The sequence below is a fragment of the Macrosteles quadrilineatus genome, unplaced genomic scaffold, assembly GCF_028750875.1.
Source record: "Macrosteles quadrilineatus isolate MER2022 unplaced genomic scaffold, UCM_ALF_1.0 Scaffold_2__2_contigs__length_208266976, whole genome shotgun sequence".
Lineage (NCBI taxonomy): Eukaryota > Metazoa > Arthropoda > Insecta > Hemiptera > Cicadellidae > Macrosteles > Macrosteles quadrilineatus.
The window spans coordinates 85,127,672-85,141,202 of NW_026542595.1; the positions used below are offsets into that span (position 1 = coordinate 85,127,672).

The 13,531-nt window shown below is 36.7% G+C and overlaps 1 protein-coding gene across 2 annotated transcripts in view; it reads left to right on the forward strand.

Annotated features, from left to right (window-relative positions):
- The window catches only part of LOC128985370 (leucine-rich repeat-containing protein 24-like), a 231,400-nt gene extending 220,657 nt beyond the window's left edge, over nucleotides 1–10,743 (forward strand). For both annotated transcript variants that reach the window (XM_054404806.1, XM_054404805.1), the window contains 5 exons: nucleotides 1,269–2,204; nucleotides 2,668–2,851; nucleotides 3,568–3,839; nucleotides 5,809–6,010; nucleotides 8,228–10,743. In XM_054404806.1, the coding sequence (XP_054260781.1) occupies nucleotides 1,271–2,204; nucleotides 2,668–2,851; nucleotides 3,568–3,839; nucleotides 5,809–6,010; nucleotides 8,228–8,630 (1,995 nt within the window). In that variant the 5' untranslated portion in view covers nucleotides 1,269–1,270 and the 3' untranslated portion in view covers nucleotides 8,631–10,743. The remainder of the gene's footprint in view (nucleotides 1–1,268; nucleotides 2,205–2,667; nucleotides 2,852–3,567; nucleotides 3,840–5,808; nucleotides 6,011–8,227) is intronic.
- The last annotated feature ends 2,788 nt before the right edge of the window (nucleotides 10,744–13,531 follow it).

Genomic DNA, 13,531 nt, shown 5'->3' on the forward strand with positions numbered 1-13,531 from the left:
TAGCTACTTGTTATGATCATCTGGTGCTTTAGTACTACTTGTGAAACACCCAATCATGCAGTTTCGAACTATCAAAACACTTTCTCAGGATCCCCGACGAATCTCCGATTACTAGGCGAGCACTAGATTCACCACTCACTCAGCAAACCAGATTTGATCGATACTTTAATGAGATTGAATAAAGCTACTTCTCAGCAGTCTATCTACATTATAATTTATGAGCATCTGAGTGGTCGACTATTGGTTAATAGCAGGTATTTAAACCTTTTCTAATTTATTTTAACACTATTGACAAAATATCGAGCCAGAGGTCGAATAGGAGTGATATTTCTTCAGGTATTCCTCCTCTAGTGACTCGATTAGGCGTTTTCAGAACCATTATAAAGACATTGACGAAATCTACTTCTCATCAGTGTGTCTATAATCGATGATCATCCCAGAGGTCGACTAGTGGTGACTGTTGATATTTCTTCTGACAGTCACGGGAGATAGTGATAACTAATGGCCCGCGAGAAGGATGAATCAACAGTCGACCAACGCCACGTGAGGTTATCTTATCTTATCAGCAGCACGCGACACGCAACACGACATGTCGACAACTGGTTTGGAATAAATGGCTTCCTTCATCGCACAACTGTGTTTACACGTTACACGCCCTCCGTGATATCCTCTAGTATAGATACGAGGCTGATTATCTAAAGATATTATCAGTCTTATTTTGAACAATTACATCGCTGTATTTTATCTACAATGTTAGTCTTCGAAGACAGGAAAAATGTTTGTTTAGACATACGATGCAAACATTTGGCATTTAATATAGTTTTTTAAGCTGCACACTGAGTGCGATTATAGTCGTTAATCTATTGTAGCCCATGCTAGTTTGAGCTTGAACTCTAGAATGAACCACTTTTAATACAGTACCAAACTGCAAATTGAGATTATTGTTGGATTTCTATATTATATCACACTGTCGAGATTGCACAGAAACAAAGTGGAAGATGTTTATCTGGTACTTAATAATTTATGTTAGCATCTTACACGCCATTGTTTATCTTACACTTACACAAAAGTATACCTAGGCCTATTGAAGTCAGCCTTGAGCATACTCATGGAACATTTATGTGTGACTAAATGCTTTGTTGATAAGTATATGACTAAATACACACCCACTGCACAGTGATAGTACTGTGTGTAGCCTGGTGTAGTTGTGTTATGTATGTTAGTCTCTTGTGTCGTGTTTATTCTCATGGACCTGTTTTCTGTTCCAGCAATGAAGCTGTGCTGGCTTGTTCTACTGTGGTGCGTTTTGGCGGTGCTGGCAGAGGATGACTGGAGCACTTCTTGTCCTCCAGAGTGTAAATGTAAATGGGCCTCAGGCAAGAAGGTCGCAGAGTGCTCCAGCCAAGCGCTGACTGCAGTGCCGGACCATCTCAGTCCAGAGATTCAAAACATTGATCTTTCCAACAACAACATGGTTTCACTGCCCAGTGAGACGTTCCGGGCAGTGGGACTCGTCAATCTCCACAAGATATTCCTACGTGAGTGTGGCATCCAAGAACTGCACAAAGATGCATTCAAAGGCCTTCAAATACTCATAGAGTTGGACCTGTCAAACAATAGGATACATTCTGTTCATCCTTTAATATTCAAAGACAATGTGAGATTAAGAGTTCTTCTTATGCATCACAATCCAATTACGAAGCTCGAAGACGGGCTTTTCACTAATATGTCTTTCCTTCAGACAGTGGACATGAGTGATTGTCATTTAGGTCATATAGGGCATAAAACGTTTATGAATGTCACGGCTCTTCAGCATCTACATCTGAACGGCAACAACTTAGTCCATATGAAAGTTGCGGTGGTAGAACAACTGGTCAGGTTAACTAGTCTGGTGCTTCACAACAATCCTTGGAGGTGTGACTGCCACTTGAAGGCACTCCGCGACTGGACGATAAACAAGAACTTGTACGCCCAGCCTACGTCGTGTGCTGAACCTCCTCACCTCGCCAACAAGCTGTGGTCGGACATCGAATCCAACGACTTTGCCTGCAAGCCCCAGATTGTCTACCCTCCGCCAGATAAAGTCACCACAGTTGAGGCGTATGGTGGAGACGTAACTCTGAGCTGCAAAGTCATTGGAAATCCTCCTCCTGACGTCTATTGGGTCATCAACTCAAGAATCATCTCAAACAACACAAGATCTAGTAAGAACCTCATTTTAGTTGACTAAACAAATTTGTTTGTTGTTTGTTTGTTAATTTTTAAATCTTTGGATTAATATTTTTCGTGGTGATGATTTCAGCAGACACAATCCCAAACAAATTGCAAACCCTTTTAGGTACAGCTAATAAATCACCTTTTTAGCACCAGAATAATTTGAAAATTTGTAAACCTTTGTAACTAACAGATGTAGTAACGCCACATTTCCCATCCTATTATACAATAATGCAGTTGTCGGTTAATTACAACACATTTTGGATTGATTAGAGTAAATTTTTGAATTTCATTCTTAAACAATGCAATACTAAATTCTTAATCTATTGGTTTGATTGATTTTCTTCATTTGTTTCAGTAAGAAATTGAAAGTCAACATTGAGGTTTTTCTGCTATTCAAATTAAGTTACTTGATGACAGTTGTGTGGTAATCCTGTGGTGTATGTTTCTCAGGCTATGGAGACTCCAGGTACAGTGTGAGGGCTGGAGGAGGATGGGTGAACCTGACCATTGGTCGTGTGAGGATGCAGGACCGAGGAGAGCTGACCTGTGTGGCAAAGAGTCCAGGAGGTCTGGACGAGAGGAATGTCACCTTGGCAGTATCTGCCAATGGTGTAGGACCATCATTCCCACCCAGGTAATTAGAACGCTGCTGTGTTATTATTGATAAGATTGGTTCCATTGAATCGGAATGACAAGCATACACAATGAAACTGTAACAGCCAAAATTATCACGGATTTAAAAGATAATTTGAAATAAAATTTCTTGTAATTTTTTGTTGAAAATAACAAACGTAAATAGCAAAAATTAGTTGTAGATCCAAAGCTCATTATGAACTTGGTCAATATTAATGTTGTGCAGCTCTATGTTTGTCTGATTTATTCTAAACAACGTTTCAAATCTCCCAAATATAATTGTGATTACCTTATCAATTACCTAAATTTGCTGAGTAGCTCAGTTGTTTGCCCATAATCAAAAGACCTATAGTTCAATCCTGAGATATGTTAGTAGCTTTTGATGGTTTGAAACTGAACCACACAGTCCTTGATCATTGGGCTTTTACAAATTATCCTGACTAATAAAACAGCTCATCTTTGTCACTAACAAAGCTACACAAGGCATCTCATTTGATTCTACAGTCAACTTCCACTCATATTTGGATAAATATTTGCACCTATGCGTCTTATCTCAATTGGTAATACAATAAATAAAATGTTTCTGTAATTACATGTTAACACACATTCTACACACAAGCCAGAATCTCGCCTTAAAATTGTCTTTAGCTGATCCATAAGGATACAAACTTTAAAGGGAGTATTGTTCATGAATCTTATAATACTTTGATGTTACAGGTTTGAACAAAATTGGGTTTTGATCCTTTTCCTGATCACGGGACTTATGGCTCTGCTCCTGATTGTGCTGTTGCTATGCTGCTGCCTATGTCGTCGCAAGAGAGGCCGACCTCCACCCAAGAAGATGCTGGCAGATGCACCCAACGGTGACATAGCTCACCCCGAGAAGAGTCTTCTTACTGTTGTCAATCCAGTCCAAAAGCCACCTCGAAGATATGAGGAAAAACCAACAGAGCTTCAGGAAGTCAATAGACAGCTTCTAGATGAGACGGGTGAGTTGATTGATAGTGTTTCTATTCTATGAGGAAAAGAAATTTACTTTTTGGATAATATCTAATTTTCTTGGTTATGTAAACTATTATGGACTATAATAGCAGTAAAAAGCCATAATGTTCCACCAGTGTGCTGGGAATAAAAGCGTACAGGCAGGGCCGTATTTCCTTCAAAGGCGGCAAGTAGGATCCAACCTATGGGGGGGGGGGCTCACAGGATTTTTTTTGGGAATTGAAAAATTAATTTCAGGTATAAAATCAATTACGGCAGTGAATTCCAACCCAATTAGTACTCATGCCACTAGTGTTAGATCGAGGCGGCTGCGATGGTACATGGTGATGTTTTTAGTGAAGGAATGTTTGGGCTGTATTCCTGGCTGTGTTAGCTTTTGTTCAGATCAACAATGTAAAATCAACATTATATTAGAAAACAGAGAAGATTACCTTGTTTGTTTAATCCAACACAAATTTAAGGTTTGATAACTAATGCTATCATGACTTAAAATGGTTACACTTTACGTATACGATCAAAATTGTAACTATTGTACTCAGAGCTCATTCCTTTACTAGGGTATATGAACTGCAAAAATGGTTATCCTTCTCATCAAAGCACTGTTATGATTCAGAAATAATCGGGACTGCTAGTATGAATCTCAGAACAGGCATTCTCATGTTAGCTTCTATTCTTAAAATTCATCCTTTACATTGAAGATTTTATGATTTTTTATAACATTTTTCTTGCAGGACAATGTGTTTCATGTTAAATATATGTTATTGATTCCAAAATAATAAACACATTCTCCATCCATAATTAACTCTATGAAACTTTTGGTACCCAAAACATTATTGTCTTATGAAGAGATGTGCACAATATTTTTGTGCTATGAAATCGTATGCCAGAAAAATAAACAGTGAATTAGGGAGGTCCGATTTTGAAGCTGATCTTTTATTTTTGTGATCGCTGAAAGGGTCTGTGAGATAACTCGATAAAAACCACTATTTTGCTGTGATCGCCGGACACAATAAAGATTTCACTAGAATCCCAGGAGGCTGGTGATTGTGGTAGAGATCTGCACAAAAAGTGAAAATTTACTATGTATCCTCAATGGTACTACACACTATATTTTAAAATTTAAAGTGAATTGATAAAGCATATGAAATTAAATTGATAAGCCGTACGTTGCAAGTTGTAGACTACCTGCACTTTGGTGAGTTGGTGGCTCAGTCGATAGTGTCACGGACTACAGGCCCAAGGCAGCAATGTCGTGGGTTTGGATCCTGATCACTGCCGCAAACATTTGATCAGTACAGTTCACTCTTGTACTGTACCGGCTCACCCCGGATGCTTTTCCTGGCTTTTGCTGGATGCTTTTCACACACAGACACATAGTCTATGTGTACGGGCAAATGCAAGGTTAAAAGAGGCTGAAAAGAGGACTAAAATTAATTTGATATAGAGTCTGCGAAAAAAGAATTTTGGAATTTTGAACGGCAGTTGCTTGGGGACTATTAATAGTAGTTAACGCAACGATAAAGATGGTGTTAACGACACAAGTAGAAAATTTAAGGTACGAGCCTTGGTAAGTGTCAAAATTGAGAAAACTAGCAAAGATTTTCTTTATCATTGGGTGAATTTATAATAAATTGAATTAAACAATTGATTTTAACTCTGCTAACCACAGAGCGCACTGTGACTTCTGTTGCGCTATAAACATTGTACTGGTGAATGGTGTCAGGGGTGTGAGTCACAATATTGCGGCCTGACACCGCGCATCCGTATGCGTATGACAAGGTTAACGTTACTCCCTTATTACACAGAACCCAAAACTTGGTTATTTCAACTACAAATTTATGTTTGAATTGTTTAGTTATCTTGAATCGTCCCCAAATAATGACGGTTTACAATCCCAGCATTCTTTTTCAGAGATCCTGTATTTACTTGTTACTAATAGATGTCTCACGTTTTTAGGGACCAGTGTGGGAGGTGACTTTGAAGAGAGATCCACAGAGTCCATGACTACCACGCCGCCTCTCATGGAGCCGCCCCACTACCCCCCAGACTTGCTGGCGTTCCCTCGTGGTATGAGTACGCCTCCACACCTCACATCTCCAGTGCACGGAACACTCCCATACTCCAGGTCGCAGTCACCCTTCTCACCTACACGCCCAGGGTAAGCTTGTTGTAGTAAACACTTGAATAAACTTTGAGATGATTTTGAATAGGTACTTAAAGTACAGGTTTTCTGGGGACAATTAGTCTTGGTTTGTGATATTTTATTTTACAATTCACAAAAATGCAATTTCAAAGTGCGTGGTTCTGTATTTTGTAAAAATTTTAAGTCTGGTAAAATTATTAGTTTACGCAAGAGTTTAATGCCCTTTTGAATGGGTTGCAAATTAATACCTAACCTATGTGAGTCGGTGGCTCAGTTGGTAGCGTCGTGGATTTCGTACCCAAGGCAGTGATGTCGTGGGTTCGGATCCTGGTCACTGCCGAAAACATTTATCAGTACAGTTCACCTTTGTACTGTACCGGCTCACTCCTTCCTTTGCTGTTAACGATCCACGCACGGGCGTTTAGTCTATGTAGACAGGCAAATGCAAGGTTAACCCTCGAGGAGGCGCTTCACCAGCAAAACGGGAGCAGGCACATGCGGAGTTTTATTCCACAACACTAAATAGCATAAATTTTACCCATTTTACTTGTTGTTATAACGAAATATTGTATGTAAGTGTTCAATAACTAAATCGGAAACCTAATTTCTTTGTTAATAACATTATTTGTTTAACTTAATATGAGTAGTATTTCAAATAAACATATTGAGCTATTTTCTAGTATAAAGGTATGTTATGAGAGAGGGCGCTTGCAGAGTTTTGTTCCGCAATAATGCAATTATATGCATGCAAACAAAATATATTTGTTAATAATTATAAATGAAATAATACATTTAAACAAGTTTATTATGTTTTATGTATAAAATATACTTGCAGTTTGACAAGAGTGCATGAGGAAATAAACTCTGCGCTAAGAACTTACGTGATAGGGCGCACGCAGAGTAAACCTCCGCAAACTGACACCACGTCACTGAATTGCAGTTGACAACAATATGAGGAGGTATTCGGGGGTAAAAATAGCTTAGGAGCATTCCCAGGATGAGGTGCAAGAAGTGTAGAGCTGGACACGACTGCCGACATCCATTATGCATATTTATATTAACAAACACTACAAGTGCGGAGGAAAACTCCGCAAGCGCCCGCTCGAGGGTTAAAAGAGGCTGCCAACCTCTTAAAAAAAACAATTTCACTAGCAATGGGTTGCAAATTAATTTATCTATACGTATACTTTATCCTACTTTTGTTGCTCGGTTGGGTGCATCCATAATGTTTTATCCACAGAAGCCCATAAAGAAACCATAAAAAAACTAGGACCGGAGGATTTGTTAGGGATGGGAGGTCATGATTTCTTTAGTGTATGAGAAAAGAAAGCCCACCTACAGTTTGGCCAAAAACTCTGTGTGCACGGACGGGTCGCTACTAGACGAATTAAAACATATGGGTACCGATTATTAGCAATGGATAGGGGTGAGTGAGTAGCAAGACACAAATGTTTAACAAAAGTTTTTTTTTAAGAGGTTGGTGGCCTCTTTTAACCTTGCATTTGCCTGTCCACATAGACTAACTGCCTGTGCGTGGATCGTATACAGCAAAGCAAGGGGTGAGTCAATACAGTACGAAGGTGAACTGTACTGATAAAATGTATACGGCAGTGACCAGGATCCGAACCCACGACATCGCTGCCTTAGGCCTGAAGTCCGTGACGCTACCAACTATCCCCCAGTACCCCTGCCAACCTCCTTGCCTATCCCCAACCGCATCTGGTCGGGCGCACAGAAACTTTGGCCGAACTGTACCTCCAGATAAACACAACCATCCTAAAGCCGCATCCCCACTATGCCGAATGGCATAGATTGGCATTGCTGACTGTGTACCTTTTTTTCCATCTTAATATTCAGGTTTGTTTTGTGTCTAGGAGCATGATTTATCCTGGCTTGTTATTGTGTCATTGGTCTGACATGTTGAACTCGTTTAGTCTATTTTGTGTTGTGTGACTAGTCTGACACTCTATTTTGTGTTGTGTGACTAGTCTGACCCTCAATTTTGTGTCGTGTGACTAGTCTGACTCTCTATTTTCTGTTGAGTTACTAGTCTGACATTCTATTTTATGTTTTGTGACTAGTCTGACACTCTATTTTATGTTGTGTCACTAGTCTGACACTCTATTTTATGTTGTGTCACTAGTCTGACACTCTATTTTATGTTTTGTGATTAGTCTGACTCTAGTTTGTGTTGTGTGACTAGTCTAACTCTCAGTTTTGTGTTCTGTGCAGGTATGTAACTATCCCCCGACGGCCCCGTGTGCCCAGCTGGTCCAGTGCCCCCACTCCCACCCTGCTGGAGGATCCACTAGGTTTGCTCCGAGCAGAGCCTGTGTATGACAACCTCGGCCCCCGTACAACAGCGGACGGCAGCTCTGTTCTGAGTCTCAACAAAGCGGAGGCAACACCCATAGTGAGGCCCCGTCCCACACCACAGCACTGCGCTACACTCCCTACACCTCGCCGCGCCCCAAGACAAGGGCCTGAGGGATCTACTGTCTCTCTCCCTCGTACTGTGTCGGCCGAAGGACCTCTTTCGCCTGCCAAACCTAAAGTGCCCCCAAAACCTCCTCCAAAACCCAAAAAGAACGGTCCTTTGTACGAGGATGAAGGCGAGGATGGTACAGAGGTCTGAGGAAGACTTGTCCTAGATCACTGGCGACTTGTGTCCGCTGTGCTCGTGAGTTAAAGTGAGTGACTTGTAAATGAACACATCAAAGTGATGTCAGTGTAATTCTACAGGGTACCAAACATGACACTCGGGGTTAGATAAGGTTGGTAGCTGTTGCCAGAAATCTTGCCTTTTTATCAATCTTCTGTATCATAGGCCTAAATTGAAAATAATTTTGTTACACAAAATCTTACAAAATATACTCTTCTATTTTTATAGATTTTTTAACTGTAGGATGACAGATATAATTTTTTATTTGATGTTAAGAGGTGTTTTTTTTTTATTATATATTTTTTTATTATTGAATATGTATTCATTTGATTTTGCTAGTTCATCTCTGCAGATATATTTAGTTCTGTTTCTATAGTTAAAATCATTACAATGAAGTACTGTATTATCAGTGTTAACACATCAATATAATTGAAGGATTAATTTTTTAATAATTAAGTAAGTCCCTTAAAGTATGGTTTGTATACTTTTAGAAAATGATATTAGCCTATGTTCTTAAATGTCATTGTTTAACTGTTCTAATTATTTATCAATATAACTGTTACATGGTGTTATTATTATAATGATAATATATTTTTCTACCCAAATATTTGAGGATAAGTTTTGTTTTTTAGTCAATGTTAGAGAGGAATGGATCAAGATTTGGTGTTTTTGTTTTGTATTTTTATACATTTTTTTTAGTTTACTTATAGTGCGTATATCTATATGATTGTATTTTTAATTTTACATTACCTTTTTGTGCTATTTTGTTGTTTACAGATTCTTTAGTTACTGTTTATTTTTCTAAGATTTCTTAAGTAAATGATCAAACCCTTGATGGTCAAATCACAGAAGAAGTTGTTATGAAGTTAGTTTCTGTGGCCAATTGGATGACTTGTGTCAAAGTCTGTCTATGTCAATCGATTCACTGACTTCAAAATGGGCTGACAGACTTGTTGGCAAGTTCGAGGCTCATGTCCAAACTTTGCCTTGTGGAATAGAACTTTGGTAAAACACAAAGTTCAAAGTACAACCAACTAGGTTACATAGTAATGATGTTTATTTTTAGTCATCTAAACCCTAAATAAGCTGAGGGTTCATTTAAGTTTTGAGTGATATTTTGAGCTTATTAGAACTACTCTTTTAAATTTTTTTGCGATCTTGTTAACAATGATAGAAAAAGTACTCAAAATAATTTTGTAAATGAAGCGGGATAAGTTTGTAACTAGTGCTTTGATTTTTTAATTTAAGAAAATACTAAGTACTAATTTATTATTTTGACATGGGAAAATAGTCCATTAAAAATACATTGGCAAAATATACTTTTTTTATTTCGTTTAATAGTGCTCCAAAGATTAAGGATAACCATGTCAAACTTTAAAATCAGTTCTGTCATATCTCATAAAACTGAAATATTTTTCAAAGGTACTTTAGATGGTAGGATTTGATGGTGCAAATTAATGTTTGCTAAAACATTCAATGATTATACCTAAGATCATAAAGGTTTCTGACAACAGCATAAGGCAAGTGTTATACTTATCACTTTCGACTGTTATGATCTACAATACTATTTTGTACAGTGTGTAAAAGTCTATATAATATATATATGCTTTTATTTAAGTATGTGTATTATAAAAATCTATAAAACAATTCTTTATATTTTTTTATGTATGCTTCCAAAATGGAACTTTCAGTGCCTTTTTAGTAGTATGTAAATAATATTGTACATACATAATTTTATATGACATGTATAGATTCCAATTTTGTTTGTTTTGTGAAATTGTTCCTTTTATTTTAAGACTGAGATTGATTTGTTTATATGGGACCACTGTTCTGTTACTTGTTTGAGGTCAAAGAATTGTTTATGTATTGTAAATATGGTATCAAATGTACTATATCTTCTATGGTCAGTTTATAATGTTTGTAAATAGTTATTATACCAAGTTACATCTGCTAACAAGTAATATTTATATACCCATTAGAATTCTTCTTTTTCATGTTTATTCCATTAAAGAAATTAAGGTAGGTATTATACCTTGTTTGTGTCAACTGCAAATGTCAACATTTAATGAACAATAAAAGCTTTTTGATCGCTACACCTGTTGTTCTGTTTATATTCAGTTTGTCCGTAGATTTACATTCCTACGACTCTACAAACTGGTATTTTAGCAAATTCCACAGATAGGGAATAACTAATAAGCTTTTACCGTAGGTCTCATGGTAGGACGTAGACTCGGGATATTTAATTTTTAGTTTTTATGTCCCTCCAGAGGCCAAAAACACCACCCTTTCTAATTTAGTTTTTGTCTAGTCTCGAATAACCTAGCGTATAAGAGGTTAATTTACATTGATTTTGTCTTGTGATTCTTATACTTTATCTAAGATTGGATGGTGATCTGGACTGGCCGAACAGACATGTGGACCGGAAAATGCTTACCTTTGGCCACAGTACTATAGTTCGGCCACTTACATAGCAGCCTCCTCTAGCATTGGTTAGCATTAGCGCAAGTCGCTATCTAAGCGGCCGAACAATAGTTGAATATTTGTTGTTTATGTCTTGTTTATTTACAAATGTGTGCATATTCAATATTCTGAAAACCTCAATATAAGTGAAAACTGATCTTCTTAATGTGCGTCTGAAGAAGGTGACTTTTTAAACGATCCTCTTGACCCATAGAGAAGGGATATGAATCACAAAATAAAGGTGAATTACCCCCTTTAAAATCATTAATATTCAAGTATACCGGGTGGAAAAAAGTCCCCGAACAGTTAAATATTTCAAAAAATAATGAAGATAGAGCTACCAAACTTAGAACAAAGTCACTGGTCAAAATCCTCGTTATCCAGTGATGCGGGGTCCTCAGGGGAGACGCCCTACTTTGATTTTGATTAAATTTGGGACAAGCAAGTTGTGATAATGTTTATTCAAAGAAGTTTTTGAACCAACATGACTATGGATATGAACAGGGTTTTATAGGGTCAAAAAATTGTACTTTGAAATGTTAATGTATGCTTAATGGTAAAAGAAAAAATCTCAAAAAAACTTAAATTAAAATTTGCATGTTATTCTTATTGCGAATAATTAAACAGTTGTAGTTTGCTTATTTATTAATATTGTTTCATCAAATTTAGCCATTCATTTGTTACAAAGCTATCAAAATGTAACTATAAAACACTCTCTACAATTCTCTCCTTGTAGCTGCAAACCTTAGTACTCATTTAACATAATGGTTTTCAAATAAAGATTGTTTCTGTCATGTTAATGAAAACATCTCGGTGAAAATCCAATCAGGTAATTCAGGTAATCAGGAAATTCGCCTAGTCTGTAGGTTTGCTGAGGCGAGGTATTTTATGTTCCTCATTTTTTAAACAATATTCTGCCTAGTGCTGAAAACAAACAAACATGTAAGTTTTGGGATTTAATTTTATTGATATATGAAGAAATGTACAATCCCACAAAGGAGTGGTGATGTAATAGAACATTGCAGTTTAAAACAGTGATTTTGTAAACTTGATGGGTTGAATGTAGGTTTCTTAAATCACTACTATGTCAATTTCCCCACTTAACTAACTCAACTTTCTAATTACTTAATAAACTTTGACTTTGTAAAAATTATGACTTTATTAAATTATACTATTAAGTGTGTGTCAACTTTAAACTTTGTATCACCTTTCAAATCTGTTACAAAGTTAATTAAGTAAATCGTAATAGTGGACAAATAAAAATAAATAATATAATTAGATTTAACCTTTTTACTCCTGTTTAATATGTTTTGGTTAGTTAAGAATAGGTCTCCAAAGCCCAAGCCATAAGATCTGATGACCCGGCCACAATGTCCTGGGTCTACTCGCCATTGGGCTTGAGCTCATTTCTGACATTAATTTCGCTTAATAATGTTTTACTGGCTGCACTAACGACTCTCTATCTCTATCTCTCTATCTCTTCTACTTTGATATTTAAAAATGTGTCAAAAATATCTTTTGATTTTTAAGAGGACATAAGTACTAATCTATACTTATTTAATACGCAAGCAGGTTTTTTGTGACAATTACTCCTCCAAAACTACTGAACCAATTGACATGTTTTTGGTGTCATTGGAAAGAGCGTAACGTGAAGTTGTGCAGGAAACTTTCTTTTTAGGGAAATAATTAGAGAGTGAGGCCCCGGGTCCCTTTAAAGTTTCGTATTTCTCCATAAGATTAACATGGGAAACAAACATTGTTATGAAACTCCAGCTGTTGTCAGAAATGCTGTTCTGCTATTTAATTTAATTTGTTTACAAGAACAATTTTTCTTGGTGTCATGTGGTCAATGAATTATACTTTTTCATATATTTCAAATGCAATATACTATATAAAATGATAGTAATACAATAAGAGATCTTCATTTAAATAATCAATAAGCACGATTGAGCCTTTGCCTATATGTTTCCTGGTAAGCAGAGACAACCATTAAAGTATTATATTGTCTGTGCTGGTAAGTGTGTTGTAACTGTTTCTTATAGTATCTTATAGTAAAACCGAATTATTCTTTTCTTCATTCTCATCCCGTAGCGAAGCACGGGCAGAGCAACTAGTATCTTCTTTAAAAGATAACTATAAACATATAAAATAAATTAGAGGTATTACTTTATTTGAGTTTCTCAAAACAAATTTTATTCCACAACCTTCTTCAGTCGATTTCTTTGAGTAAAGTAAGACTTAATGTGCCTAAGAACACTATCCTAACTATTTAGTATTTTATTTTGGGTTAAATGAATTAAATAGATCCATTTCAAAACTAATTTGGGTTTGTTTATTTTATATTTTTTATCTACTGTTATTGGGGAGCGTGAAAAATAAACAACATGTTTCAATGACTAGAGATGATAAAAAAT